Consider the following 15,247-nt stretch of genomic DNA (forward strand, 5'->3'; position numbering starts at 1 on the left):
CAGATAAATAAAGAAAATGTGGCATGTAAATATACACAATAGAACATCATTCTGCCACAGAAAAATATTTCTTGTGATTTGCAGCAAAATGGATGGCTCTTACAACAGGTCATTCTATGTGCAGTAATCCAGGTAAAGAAAGACCAATACTGCATGTCCTCAGATTGAAAGCTAAAACTGCTCGATTTCCACACACACTGGTGATGAGTGGAGTCTTGGAGTGGTAGAGGGATATACAAGGAGTTTGGAGAATACATAACAATCAGAGTTAGACTGAAGAATACATTGCTAGTGTTACACAGCACAGAAGGGTCACAATAGCCTTTTAGAAATTCTGAACAAATTGAGGAAAGATAGTCCAGGATTCCAATCTTAAATTAATATCAAAGGAGGGAAAATTCTGATTAAACTATTTTGATTGATAGGCATTATAAACATGTACTAAAATATCACACCACAGAAAATAAATAAGTACAATTGTTGCTCATAAAAATTTAAAAATGCATTTAAAACTATAGACTTCACTTTATGTTTCACATTTCTACACAGCTAACCACTCTTCTGAGTTTGATATATATTCTCTCTTCACACATGTAAATTTTATTAAAGGCATTTCTCAGCATAGCTTTTACATAAGCAATTGTACCTTATATATTTTAATTTATATGCATGCCATATGCACACAATTAAAATTGATATTCCATGTACAGTTAGTGCTGTCACTCAGTGTCTGTGTGTTTTCTATGCATATATGCAGGCATTCCCTTGGACACAGCTACTATGACTTCAGTTTCATCCTTATAGACTATTATGAGTGGAGAACAGGCTGCTGGAATGCAACATTATTTACCGTGCTTCTTTCAGGGATTAAAGGTTACCATTCCTAGTCATTATTTTAGATGGAACCACTCAGGCTCAGAAGTTTAAGAGGAAAAGTTATGAAAACACAACAAAAAGTCTGCTTGTTCCTCTGTGTGTCTGCAGTTACATAATATACTTCATTTTCAGAAACTTATATATTTAAATCTCAAAGATAAGAGTTTTTTTGTTTCCTATAATTGCATCAGTTCTCAAAATTGGTACATGTGTTCAGGCAAATAACTTCAAGCTTCTTTACAGCTATATAACCATCTGTTTCTCACACTGGCTACAGTATAGCTAAAGTATTCATTTGTGTGTCTAAAAGAGTTAAAAAGTTGCATGTGAACCCTTTTAAAAGTGCTAACACATTTGACAGAAATAGCCTAAGTATGAATTTTAACAATGATTATACATTCAAGCCACTCACAACACATTTCAAACATAATTGTTAATTAAATTGGAAAATCCCAGATGTAACAACCTTACATGAAGTTATCATTTTGTTTCAGCAACAATATGATTCCTTTTGCTATGCACTTTCAGAAATGTATCTTCATTGGTTAAATAGTTTGAATTTAACACACCTTTCAAGCTTATCTTAATTTGTTATTGTAAATATTTTTACAACAAAATTTTAAAACATATTTATTTGAACATAAGAATCCCATTTAAATTATAAGCATGGGAATAACTATATCTATATCTAAATCTATATCTAAATATCTATATAATATAGATATTAACAGATAAAACTAATGTTCTCCCAAATTACTTAACTTTTTTGAGATACAGGGTAATATGAACTTATTTTTACATGTCACATGTATAATTGCACTAAATATAATAGGATATAGGTTAAATGAAAAAATGTAAGTCAATGTTAAACACAATTTGGTATACACAAGCAGGTATAGGGACATACTCCTGTAAGTACAATAATTAGAGAAGAGACCATTCTAAAATCAGAGAGAAAATAAACCTTTGCATTGCTGATATGAAAGCTTTTATGTTTGTATGTACACTCTGATACTATTGCTATGACAATTTGGAGATGCTGAGGGATCAATGCGGTGGGCAGAAGCTATCATAGTTGGTCATTTAGTGACTTGGCTGTTGAAAACATTTCCCCAGATGTATATAAAAAGGCTATTAACCGTCTTTGGCAAAACATACGTACACCATTGTTTCCTGCATGCGATTTCAAGAAAAGTGTTACCATAAAATAGCATATCCAAGCAACATAATCAAATATTTTGGGGGATGAAAATGCGGTGCTAATCAGAAAATTGCACACAGTGTATGGTCTTCAACTTTTCTCTGCTGTATGAAAAATTACTTGAATGCAGCTGTGGCGAATCTGCCAAATATGGCATCTAAATAATGATGAATCTTCCATAGTTACTAAATTGTGGGGCTGTTTATTCCTACATGATACAGTAGTATAAAGAAAAACAAATTTAAAAGGCCTGTTATACTCCATACTCATGCATATTTTTCTATTGATATTTCAGAAAATGTTCATTAACACAAGGACAAATATAATTTGGCATGTTTTGATAGACTTACTGATAGAAGATGATCTCAAACACTGCATTTCTTTTTGTAACTGTCTCTGGGACATATTTTTCATTTTTCCTAGTTTAAAAATTCTCTACCTCGTAGCCATCACAGCAGTTCTCATAAGCATGCATATTAGCTCAAATTTCCTTTAAAATTTGCCCAAGAGCACATTACGTGTACATTTTTTGCTTAAAGGGATAGTTCTGAATAAATTCAGTATAATTTATTTGTACATATGGCTCAATTTTAAATACAAGCTACTCACAGATCATAACACATTAACATCAAACTGACTTAGAACGCCTATTTGCAAGCTGCTCCAGAGTGTATGAGAATAAAGTAAGACGGACTGAGTCCATTCCACATTAAGGCAAAGCAGGGATAAAGCACTTAACAGTAAAGCTAGGCATTCATGTTCACCTTCATTGTCCTTAAGTGTGAAGTTGGGGTTCACTGGCAGGTGCTCGTCAAGAAAGAAGTTAAACCTTGGTCCATTGGCAAAGTCATCCTTATCAGTGGCACTGATAGTATGAATAACCTGGGAAAAAGACAAATACTAAATAATAAATTCAATGTAGGCTTATTTCCTTGTCATTATGCTATATCATTTTCAATTGTGAAAAAGACTCTCAAGGAACCCCTTCTCATTCAAGTATTTAAAACTTAGCTTGAAAGTACCAACTAACTTCTTATTTTTTGCAATAGATAGAGTTTAGGGAAATACTTGTCACAGTTTTAAAACATTTACACTTAATTTTCTATCACAGTACAAACATCTAAATTTTCCAATTGATCACCCACAGTACTGTGGAGGCCAATCAGTTGCAATATTCTGTATGAAAAGCTGTTTGAGAGGGAATGAAATATGATTTGCACAAATATGAGCACTCCAGTGTTGGTGTAGAGAACACGGTACTTAGTCACTCAATTCAGATGGAATGGAGGCCTATGTGTGTGCTTTTAAAACTATTTATATTTTATTTTTTAGCAGAGTTTTGAAATCATGATGCAGTCCTTGTATTAAAAAAAATGTGGAAGCTGAATCAGGAGAATTTCTGAGGTGCTCAGGTCTCTGAAATAGTGACAGAGCAAGATAAGCTGATTTGGTGTTTTATGGATCATTATTCATCTCCAGTGATCCAAGGAAAGAAATATCAACATCTGGATTTGGCATATTTAAGTAACAAAGTAACTTCAAATCTGTAAATAAAACAAGGCAGGTGATTCCGAGCAGAAAGCAAACTATGATATCTAGGTCCACTGTACTGTCAAGAAATGAATACTCAAGCAATAGGCAAAGTGGTATTTTAATCACTAAAATTAGTTTGCTATGGCAAGTGTATAGCACAGTGAATTAAATCATTGCTTGCAACACTGGAATGTCATATTGGCATTACTTTGAATCCCGGGTGGTTTCCTTCCAGCCAGACTCCCTGGTAATACACCTAGGAGCCAAGCAGATGATCCAGGTACTTGCTCTCCTTGTAGGAGTTCTGAGTGGAATTCCTGCTTTCTGGCTGTTATTCAGCTCAGCCACAGAATTTGTGGTCATTTTGGAAATGACCTGTAACTCTGCTTTTCAACTAAATCATTTAAAGAATTCTTATACCAATATTAAGACGTTTTCTTAAAACACTTTCTTGTCTCCATTGTGGGATACAAGGCCCGCAACTACAACACTGGTCTAGCTCCGCTAATGGCTCCCTGTTAAAAGCCATGGCACCTATGCGGAAACCTGGAATGAAGCTACCTGCTTCCAGCTTTGACTTGATTTAGGACAGGCTGTTGCGGCCATCTGGAGATTAAAGCTGAAGAGGCCGATCTCTCTCTGTGTCTCCTTTTCCCTCTGTTACTGATTTTCAAATAAGTGTTGACAAAATAACATTACCAACAACAAAATCTCTCTGTAGCTCTGCCTTTCAAATACATATTTTTAAATAGTATCCTAATATTAAAATCCCCTCTTTAAATTCCTTTGTTAGAAAAATTAAAAACCAAACGAGGGAATAAAGAGCCAGAAGCATAATATATCCAGATTCAATTGTTGAACATATAGTGTGGACAACGCATTGGAAGATAAAAATTCTATGAAAGTTTTACTCAGTTTCAGGATGTTTTAAGAGACAGCTCGATTATTGGTATCACAGGTAAAACCCCTTTTGCATATAACACTTCCATTGTTTGAGAGTTGAGCTGTTTCCATTGGTAAAACACTCTTTCAGGACACTGTTTGGGTTTCTGACAAGGCTGGCAGGAAGGCCGAGTACTTGGGTCATTTTGTGCTGCTTTCCCAGACATGTTAGCAAGAAGCTACACTGGAAACAGATCAGCCAAACGTGCATGAGCACTCGAATTTGGGCCCCTGGAATGGTAAATTACCAACAGCTTATTTACTTCAGCATAGCACCGGCACCTTGGCAGACTCATAAGATACTTATATAATTATGTTCATTGCTTTGTGTAATTTGTTCTAAAGTATCTTTTCTGCTATTAATTGTACAACTTCAAATCTGAATTTACCAGGGACATCACACATAATAATGCATTTGTTTTCCTTAGTCAGTAAACTCCCAGGCTTATCTACATGATTAATAGTGTGGTGATTATCATATAATGTTTGAAAGTAACCTATTAACTTGTAGAGTTGCTGGTCATGCTGTAGTTATGGTTAGATTTAATTTGTGATATTTATGGGGTTATTATATTCATAAAATATTTATGAAAATTATTCCCACAACTCTATCATGAGAGTCTGCCTTTTTTTTGAATTCTTAAGCTGTAATGATATATTCAATTTTTAATTATATTTTTTATTGGGAAATAACATTTTACTTCCATTGCTCTTTATATTATCACTAGAAAATATAATTGGGCAGATAAAATAGATAGAAATTTGTATTTCTAGCAGACATATAGGTGTTTCTAGCAGATATGCAGCATTGTTACACTTCTATCATCATTATTTTCTGTCATGTTGGTCAGTCCTATGATTGATATACACTATATTACCTGCATTTTCTATGAAAAAGGTTGATAATGTCACAATTGCTTGTTTGATTCCCATTTTTCTATTGAATTAATTAACAAATAAGTAGTTGTCTAATCTAATTAACAAATAAGTAGTTGACTACGTTGAAAGTTATGATAATAATCTGAGACTGTTTCAGAAAGCTTACTAGAAATTGTGCTAAGTGAGGATCTTTGTAGCACAACAGGTTTAGTTGCCAGTTGAAATGCCCACATAAATTACTGAAGTGTCTGAGACTGAATCCCTCATCGCACACAACCTAGTTCCTTGAAAAGACACCTGGAAGTTCACAGATGGATGGCCAAAGATTTGGGTTCCAACTACCTATATGGGGAGATCTGTGTTGGTTTGAGTTCCTAGCTTTTGGCAGGCCGATAGCTGCAAGAACTTGGGAAATTAACTAACCAGCAGAGACGATCTCTGTTTCTCTATCTCTTCCTCTCTGTCATACTGCATTGAAAATAAACAAATCTGTCAAAACTGAAATGAAAGACCTGTTTATATTGATTTATTTGAAACCTATGCATAGTTTTTCCTTCATATGCTTTTTCACATTTTTGTCTACTCTAAGGCACAAATTTCTCCTTGCAAAAGGATTGGAGAATAAATTATTGGATGATATTTTAAAATAAATACAAGGATTTGTTTTACAATATCCACAATTAATGGATACCCTAAATTTTAATAAAGATAAATAAATATATCTATGTTCCCAGTTTGCTTTCTAAAACCTATTATTGCTATGTTACTTTATTCAGAAAACAAATCAGTCCAAATATCATGCTTCTTTGGAGTAAAACAGCTTGTTTAGTCATCTTCATTAATAAATATCTGATGATTTAAAAATATTTATCAGTAAGTCAGCTTCACAATATTATATTAAATAGCTTATGTATACATTCAATTAAAAACTTTGTTAGCTTTTATGTGTTAAACAAATTGCCTTTTGAAACAGGGTAAATAGCCACTTATCTGTTAATTTTTTTCATACAAAGATTTGAAATGATAAGGGCACAGGTTAATTTCTTGCCATGAGATCATTCTTTTACTATACGCTATGTTTTCCAAGTTTACTTCTAGTGAAAACGAAAAGCAGAACACAGGAAAAGTCCATGTAAATAAGGAAGCCCTCCCTTTATATTTTAAGATTGCTGGTTTGGCACATCTAAATTCTTTTAAATTCACACTACTTTGGGAATGATTTCAAATTTCATGCATGAATGACTTTCTTTTTCATAGTTTTTCAGGTCAAATGCTTAGGAGACTTTTCCTGAGCAGCAAAAAGTATTGACTCAGAGAACTCCATTATTGCGCTTTACAGCGATACCCGAATTGACCTGACTTCATTGTTCTATGTGGTTTAAACTTTCATAAAAGGCCAATCTCTTTGCCATAGCAACATACTGATGCATTTAGATACACAGTTTCTGTGATAGAAATATATGTAATTCAGAAAGCAATTGTCACAGAAGGCAGGGCTGTTGTGCAGCTGAGCAATACAAATATGTTTCAGAAAAATCATTGCACAAATTATTGTTTATAAATGGAGGTCTACATCGCAACACTACCTCCAAACAAAATAGTTTTCTCCAGAAATCCCATTGCTGTAAAAGAGCCAATGACTGCAAAATAGAAAGAATCAAAATGTTGTTCTCTCTAACACTTCAATCACATAAACAGATCTATTTGTACTGATTTATTTTAACGTGCATGCCCAAAACAATAAACAGCAGCATTAATTTTTGTTGTTCCATAAAAGTTTAAATTCATTAGGGTAAGAACACTGGAAATCACTCCTCAAGAAATGACAACATCTGACCAGTCTTCTTACTGTTACAACTAATACCATACAGAACTAAAGATACCAATAAAATCTAAATATACACATGATTTTAAAGAATCATAAGTATTCACAGTTTAGTTAATTTCCTAGAATTGAATTTTTTGATAACTTTAGAAAATCAGGAATGGAAGAATGCTGAATGAAAAAACACTATGTGGTGAAACGAACAAAAATTATGCACATTGCCTCATATGTGCCCTCTTCAAAAGTAGCATGTTGTCACACAAAAAGGAAACATCTAAGTTACACTTCAAGGAATCTGTGACTTATCATGTAGTCATAAAGTCTCATCCTTGGTTAGACATGGAAACTTAGAGTGCAGTATTCATTCTACTGATGTTGGAAGCACCTGTCCATGCTCCATAAAACCCTTTGGGAGTTCTACAAACTTCAGAGGTCAATGCACAAGATGAAACAAAGGACTCAGCTTTTGTGCACAGGCTCTGATGACCATGACCAATGGAGAGTATGAGACTTCCACACAAAGCAGAAGGAGATGGTATCAGATATCAACACAAAAAGTTGAGGTCACAAATTAAAAAAAAAATCATAGCAGCATTTCAAATTCAGGATCAGATATAAATAATATGAGGAAAAGCACCAACTGGGTCAAGAGCAGGCACAAGGTATTTTTTTTTCCTTACATTTTCAGCATCCCACAAAAGGGGCTAAGACAGAAAAAGTTTGTGTTGCATGTATTGTGAAAATATTTCATGAAAGTGTATTCTTACAGTTAGACATGAGCTTGATATTTTAAAATACTAATTGTTCATTGAATTAAATGTAGTGCTTCACTCCATTTGCTTTAAATCTTCATCAGCCATAGTTAAGGATACATACTACTGTAGTTTGAATCTTTCACTATTTTGAAATTTTTATGAGTGAAGTTGAATATCCATGCAGTTAATTACTATTTACAGCTCTGGCTGAATTACTATCTTTTTACTTGTTATACTCTATTAAGTGGAACATTAAGCCTCTGACTATAAAATAGATTAAAAATGTTATCTCAAAAATTTAAAATGGTCCAGTGTGGTGGCATAGTGCCTGAAGTCCTCGCCCTGCAAGCGCTAGGATCCCATATGGGCACCAGCTCTAAATCTGCTTCCCATCCAACTAGAGAAGGCTTTTATCCTGGGAAGGCAATAGAGGATGGCCCAAAATCTTGGGACTCTACATCCACATGAGAGATCTGGAAGAGGCTCCTGGCTCCTGGTTTCGGATTGGCTCAACTCCAGCCATTGTGGCCACTTGGGGAGTAAATCAACAGATGGAAGATCTTCCTCTTTGTCTTTCCTCTTCTCTGTATATCTCAATTTCCAATAAAAAAAAATAAATCCTTAAAACATGAAAAAGAATAATACTTTTCAAAGTAAAAGTAAACTTATACATCTTTCATTATAAATATGTAATGCCTAATGATGTTTGATATAACATCAACATATGCATGAGCACTTATATCACATGTAAATGATGCAATTTGCCTAGAATTAAAAGAGATTAATTAAGGAAGGGGAAAACCACTTGAAATTTGCTTACATTACTTACATTACTACCTTACATTACTACCTATGGTATTTACTACATTACTACCTTACATTACTACCTATGGTATTACTTACATTACTACCTTACATTACTACCTATGGTATTTACTACATTACTACCTATTGTATTTACTACTAATACCATGCATTTTTAAGATCTTATTACGTTTGATGTTCTGAAGAGTTGTCTTGACGTACATAGATGAATTTATCATTGTAGGCAGGCAGCTTAGTTGGTTGTTATGGCCCACACCCTGCAGGCTTCTTCAGCCTTTGTTTTGATGTTTTCAATCAGTTTTAGAAAGGATTCTAAGCCATGATCATCTCAAAACCATTATGTGACATCTGTTCTATTTAATTAATTAAAAACATACTTGTGTCTCATTGCCTTTCTCAGTGTCCCTGGAACTGATACATTTTATATCAGCCTAATATTATTCATAAATCAACCATATTCTTATCTTTAAATGTTTATTTAATTTAGAGACACAGAGATGTGTATTTTCTATTCACTGGCTTATTCACTAATGATATGCATTGGTCAAGGTTGGGCCAGGCCAAAGCTAGAAGACTAGAACTGATTCTGCGTTTCTCTCATGGGTGGAATAAACCCAGATAATTAGGTTATAACCTGTTGTCTTGAGGTACATGTGAGCTTGAAGCTGGAATAAGATAGCCGGGACTGGAAGCTAGACATTTCAACGAGGAATGTGTATGTATCACAAAACATTTCACTGCTGAGCCAGATGACTGACCTACATATTTCTAGAAGTATTTGATATTTTTCATTTCATAGTTCAACACAACTATTTTAGCAAGATACGTTTTTTTTAGTTCTCTTATTTTATGGTATTTCTAATATGTTGTTACTAAGAATTTAGAAATTATTTCCAAATACTGTTATTTAAACATCTAAACGTAATAGAATGCTTAATTATACTTTTATATATGTTAAGAACATAATAAGGTACATGCTTCTATATTTGATATTGTTAAAATGAAAATTTTAAAGTATGTTTGCTTAAATTTATACAGGCTTTCCATACATGAAAGATACACACATATATGTTTGTTGTCCATACTACTGGGTAAAACTGGGTGAAACTCCTCTGGGTCTGAGTGCTGGCAGATTCACGAATTGCATTTTGCTCAAATCAATAGTTCTATATATTGTGTCCAAAGGCGTACACTTAACTGCAATGAATATGATTAAAATAAAAGAGAAAGCTATTACACACACAAAAAAACATGTCAGACATATTCCTGGGATGCTAGGTTATACACGGGACTCATGTTCTATATTCAAGCTTTTCTTCATGGGTTCTTCCCAGACCAGACATGTGGGAGTCCTTCCAAAACTCATAGAAGATTTCAATTATGAAAGAGCTACACACACATTTCATGTTATAACATCCATCTTTTAACACCAACATCAATCACACTTCACTGTCTCAATTCAAACCTCCAGATTACCAAGTGAGTCCCTCCTCCCCTGTGTAACATGCAAGCTCCATTGAGCAAAGGAATTTACTGCTTTCTCCTCACTTAGGCAAGGCTGTGGGTAAGGCATTCAACACAGCAAGACTAGCATGGAGGATGTATCATGCGTAATAAGCTTATTTGTCATAACTGCATTTGGGATGCAGTGAAAAATTCATCTTGTGTAGTGCTCAAAAATCTATTTTGCACGTAAAGCTTTACAAAATTATTATCAGAGTACAAAAAAATTATACTGGATAGTTTGGGGGATTATACCTAAGCAAAATAGAAATACAGCTGCTTGTTTTTCTTCCAAGGGATAGGAAGGAAACAATTAACTTACCTGGCCAGGCTTAGCATTTTCACAGACAACAATATCATATTCCCTGGCAAGTTCAGGTGGATTGTCATTGACATCCAAAACTCTAATACCCACTGTGACATGGCTCAGCAACCCAGGATTGTCTGCAAAACACATGGGAAAGTATTCAGTGTTTCCATGCACACTGTAGACGCCTGGTTTAAAACAAATCTCCTTAATACAGGAGCTTGTCACCAGCTCCATATGCTGTAACAGGACTTTTGGCAAAAGACAACTTTATGAAGGCACCCTTCACTAGAATTCATTAACTAACAGAAAAATGAAAAATGAACACCAAGGTATGACATGAATGCTAAAATGATGTTTTGTCATATCAAGGAAATTGCATGTTATTCAAGAACTGGAGTGGGAGACACTTGTCAGAATTCATTGTGTACTGTCAGAGTGTATGGCATGAACAATTTATTTCATCATTAATCTGAGAAAAGCAGAACATCCAATAAAAAAAAAATCACACAATGTTTAAAAAGCTCAAGGTCTCAAATCTAAATAAACTCAGAGAAAATAGAAAGTAAACTTCTTTACACAAAGAGTCATTTTTGTCTTATATGAAAATATATGCAGTGTGTGAGACTAAGTCACACTTGGAAAATAAAGAAAAATGTAAATCAGAATTTAGCAGGGAATTTACATAAGACTCTGAAAGAGATCAAAATATTATATTCAATAGCTTCAAATGTGCTTTAAACTCAGTCTTCTCATTTTTTCAGTAAGTTCATTAATTCTGAGATGTAAGAAAAAAGTCACAGCATTTGCTTTACATGTCAAGTCTACAGACTCAGAATAAGTAATAAGAAACTAAATTTCTCTCTCTTTCCCTCCCTCCCGCCACCTCCACCTCTCCTCTCTTGTTCGTCACGTGTATATGTCATCCTCTGAAAACATCCTAAAGAGAGCAAAATAATGTTACACTAATTTTAAGCTGACTAGGAGCGAATTCCATGAAAAGACATAAAAATTAGTGAATCCTGGGACTGAGCAAAATAATACCGGAACTCACTCAGGTCTATTAAAGTGGCAATAGTGGCTCTTCAGTTCTGTTGTCTAGAATTAAGTCTCCTTCTTCATACTTCATTTTACAATCAGTGAACACCAGTAACTGTTTCCAGAATTATCTTACACATCAATTTATTTGCTTCTATAACACATTATTTAGTTTTCACGTTTTTAGCGTTTAAAAAAATGTTACCATGCGTGGATGCCCTTATCTGCCATATCATAGAAAAAGTCTCACTACACGTTTTTTCCTAAGGCTTTTCCTTATGGTGACTATATGGTTAGTAAATTACTTTCTGCATGATAGAAATATACCAGAGTTATTGTATCTGTTTGATTTTTGGCTATATTTTTATGTTGGTCCCATTAGCTGGTGATAAATGAATTCTAGAGCTTTCCCATAAAGATAAGGTGGGGAAATTACCGAATCTTTGGCATAAAAATTTAGAACTGCACCCATAAGTGGTCGTCGATTACGTAATTTACAGGAATTTTTCATTGATCTATATTAAATGTTCCACTTTCAAAATTTATAGTTTCCTAATAATGTTTCAATCTCCCTTGTTTTAAATTATATCTTATTTTGATTAACCTAATTTCTTTAAATACTATTATTTAAAAATATTTTACTTCTTATTTGTTTTGGTCTTCTCTCACTGTTATTATACAAAGTGTATATATTATTTATACTAGAGTTTGTTCTGAAAGTTAAATGCTTATGATTGAATCAGCATGACACACATTTTGTTTTCATATCTTTTTTGAAAAAAATGTCACCACTTGTGGAATGAACCAGCAGATGGAAAATTTTTCCTTTTGTATCTCCTTCTCTCTGTATATCTGCATTTCCAATAAAAATTTAAAAACATATATGTATATATTCAAAAAGATTTAAAATGTACATTTTTGGGCAGAAAAGGGTAAGGAAATGTTTAAACAGATGGAGAAACATTAGCCAGTGTGAAGCAGAGAGAGCACATTCCAGGAAATAGGAGAGGACAGAACCGCAGCAGAGGGCCACCTGGACACTGGCAGACACAGCAAAGCAGCGGACACAACGCTGTGGTGTTGCAGTGACTGATACCCAGCGGCATTCGGAGAACTGTGATCTGAACTCCACAAGCAGCAAGATGGGAAGGAGAGCTCACCGGCAGCTCAGGAGATGAACTCAGACAAAGAACTGCTCTTCCTGCTGGTCTGTTTGATTCGCTCAGGAGCACAGACAAAGCAGCAGGTCCCAGACTGGCAGTGCAGGAACACGGTGGGTTTCACGTCCTAGTTTGCCTCCTTAGTGTTGAATAAAGCACCATTTTGCTTAAGGAGGCAAAGGCTGTGGGACAGGACCACACATGCAGTGAGATGGGAGTGAACTCACTTCTGGCTCATGAACCGCAACAATGTGGCATCCTACAGGTTCCATGCAAGATAGGTCCAGGTAGCCCTAAGACCTGACAGTCAGCAGATCAAGAACTCTAGTAGTGGCACTTCAGGTGCCACTTCTACAGTTCGGCAAAGGCTTTAAGACTGCAGGGACAACAATGAACTGTGCATGTGCTGAGCTGGGAATGAACACACTGAGCTTAGTGTATCGCAGTAGCTGCACAGGGAAAATAATCCTGATTTCGGCATCATACGGGTCAAAATAGGTTTGTGTGGTTCTCAGACCTAATGGCCAACAGGTTCTGGCAAGATCAGCACCACCAGAAACCTAGCTGTATAGCACGCCTGGTATCTCCCTAATCCTAGGAACTGCTCTAACTGGAAGTGGGAGAAAGTTGGTATAGGCAACAGTACAGCCTCAACATGGTATCACAGGAAGTGGAGAGTGGCGAGGCAAGAGCTGGGGCTACCAAGGCCATGGCAGAAATCTAACATTAAATCCAAACCTGGAAGTCACTCGAGGGAGTGGCAGAAATGACTACAAGCAAAGAGCCATGTACCAACTGCAATAAGTAAAATCAAACTGTGGGTAACACAGCTTAGAAACCTGCCCCAAGGAGAACATGATCAACAGAAGTACAATTACCAAGGGCAAAAGAAGAGACAGAGACACAGTGAATATTACCAAAGACTCCCCTGCAAAGCAGCAAAAGCCTTTGCCAACATCAGAGTTAACTGGGCAAGACATCAAGAAAGTGGGGGATATGAAATGCAAAATAATTGTTATAAAGATTCAACAATGAGAAGCACACAAAGCAGGCACTCAAGGAATAGAGAGCAAATATCACACTGGAAATGAATAAAATGAAAGCTGATTTGTCAGAAATGAAGAATGCAGTGGAGCAAATTAAAAGTACAGTGGAGAGTCTCCAAAATAAAATCAAGAAGGCAGAAGGAAGAATACCAAAATTAGAAGATATTTCCTATCACCAGGGGAAAACAAACAAAAAGCTGACCTGTGTGGCCTGGGAAAGGGGTTGAAGACGGCACAAAACCTTGGGCCCCTGCAATCACATGGGAAACCAGGAAGAATCTCCTGGCTCCTGGCTTCGGATTGGCTCAGCACAGCCATTGCGGCCACATGGAAATTGAATCAGAGGATGGAAGATCTTCCTCTCTGTATCTCCTTCTCCCTGTATATCTGCTTTTCTAATAAACATAAATAAATCTTTTTAAAAAATCATAAAAATATTCCTAAAAGACACTAGCATTATGATAAAATGATTTTTTTTTTTGGTTAAGGCAAATCAGATACCATGGAAATTATTTCCCAATATAAACATCTTTGTTTGACTCTGTTTGAATCTCCTGCTCTTCGGGGTTGATTCCATCATAGTTATAATAATCACACATACTGACTAGAAAATGAACCCCTAATTTGAATTATTCCTTTTTAGAAAGAACGTGAAGCAACCTCATCAAGAGTACAATGTATCAAAGTTTCAGATTCATGTAAAATGTTGTTAGATTTTACACTTACAGATTTGTTTTCTTTAATGGTAGTATGTTTTTTTTTAAGAAGTTATAGTTACCAAGTTTTACAAGAAATGGTTTCCATGTAGATTATACTCCAGCTCCATTATGCTCTGGTGGGTGTCTGGGCTATGAAATCCACCATTTCTGCATCACCTGTTTGGGATCTGCTGTGTTTTACTTGCTCCTGATCAAATCAAACCAATCAGCAGGATGGTCAGCTTTTTGCCTGGGTTCACCTGCTGAGCTCCCTGTGGATTCTCTTTCCCACCTGGCTGCTGGTGGAGCTCCAGCCAGTGGTTGAGCTCAGACTGCCACTTTCTGACAACAGCTGAGGTGGCTGGCCACTGCAACACCACGCCATTTTCTCACTGCTTCCCTGTGTATGTCAGTCTCCAGGAGCCTCTGTACTGCTGGCCTGTCCTCTCTTATTTCCTGCAATCTGCTCTCTGCTTCACGCTAATGATTCTTCATCTTTATTCTGCCATCTTGATATCTCAGGCATACCATTCTTTGTGTAATATTAAATATAGTATAGAATGCCTTGAGAATCTGTCAGCCTTGAAAAAAATAACTGAAAAAAATTTAATTTGTTCAGTAAGGAGCTATTGATACTAGATTAGACTGACACCCCATAA

General features: G+C 35.4%; 1 protein-coding gene across 1 annotated transcript in view; it reads right to left on the minus strand.

Annotated features, from left to right (window-relative positions):
* CDH18 (cadherin 18) overlaps window positions 1-15,247 on the minus strand; it is a 153,369-nt gene that overhangs the window by 15,832 nt on the left and 122,290 nt on the right. The window contains exons 8-9 of the mRNA XM_040977651.1: window positions 10,662-10,783; window positions 2,842-2,959 (exon numbers count right to left, since the gene is read on the minus strand). Of these exons, the coding sequence (XP_040833585.1) occupies window positions 2,842-2,959; window positions 10,662-10,783 (240 nt within the window). The remainder of the gene's footprint in view (window positions 1-2,841; window positions 2,960-10,661; window positions 10,784-15,247) is intronic.

Source organism: Ochotona curzoniae, unplaced genomic scaffold (assembly GCF_017591425.1).
Source record: "Ochotona curzoniae isolate NIBS_2020 unplaced genomic scaffold, NIBS_Ocur_1.0 contig_2754, whole genome shotgun sequence".
NCBI lineage: Eukaryota > Metazoa > Chordata > Mammalia > Lagomorpha > Ochotonidae > Ochotona > Ochotona curzoniae.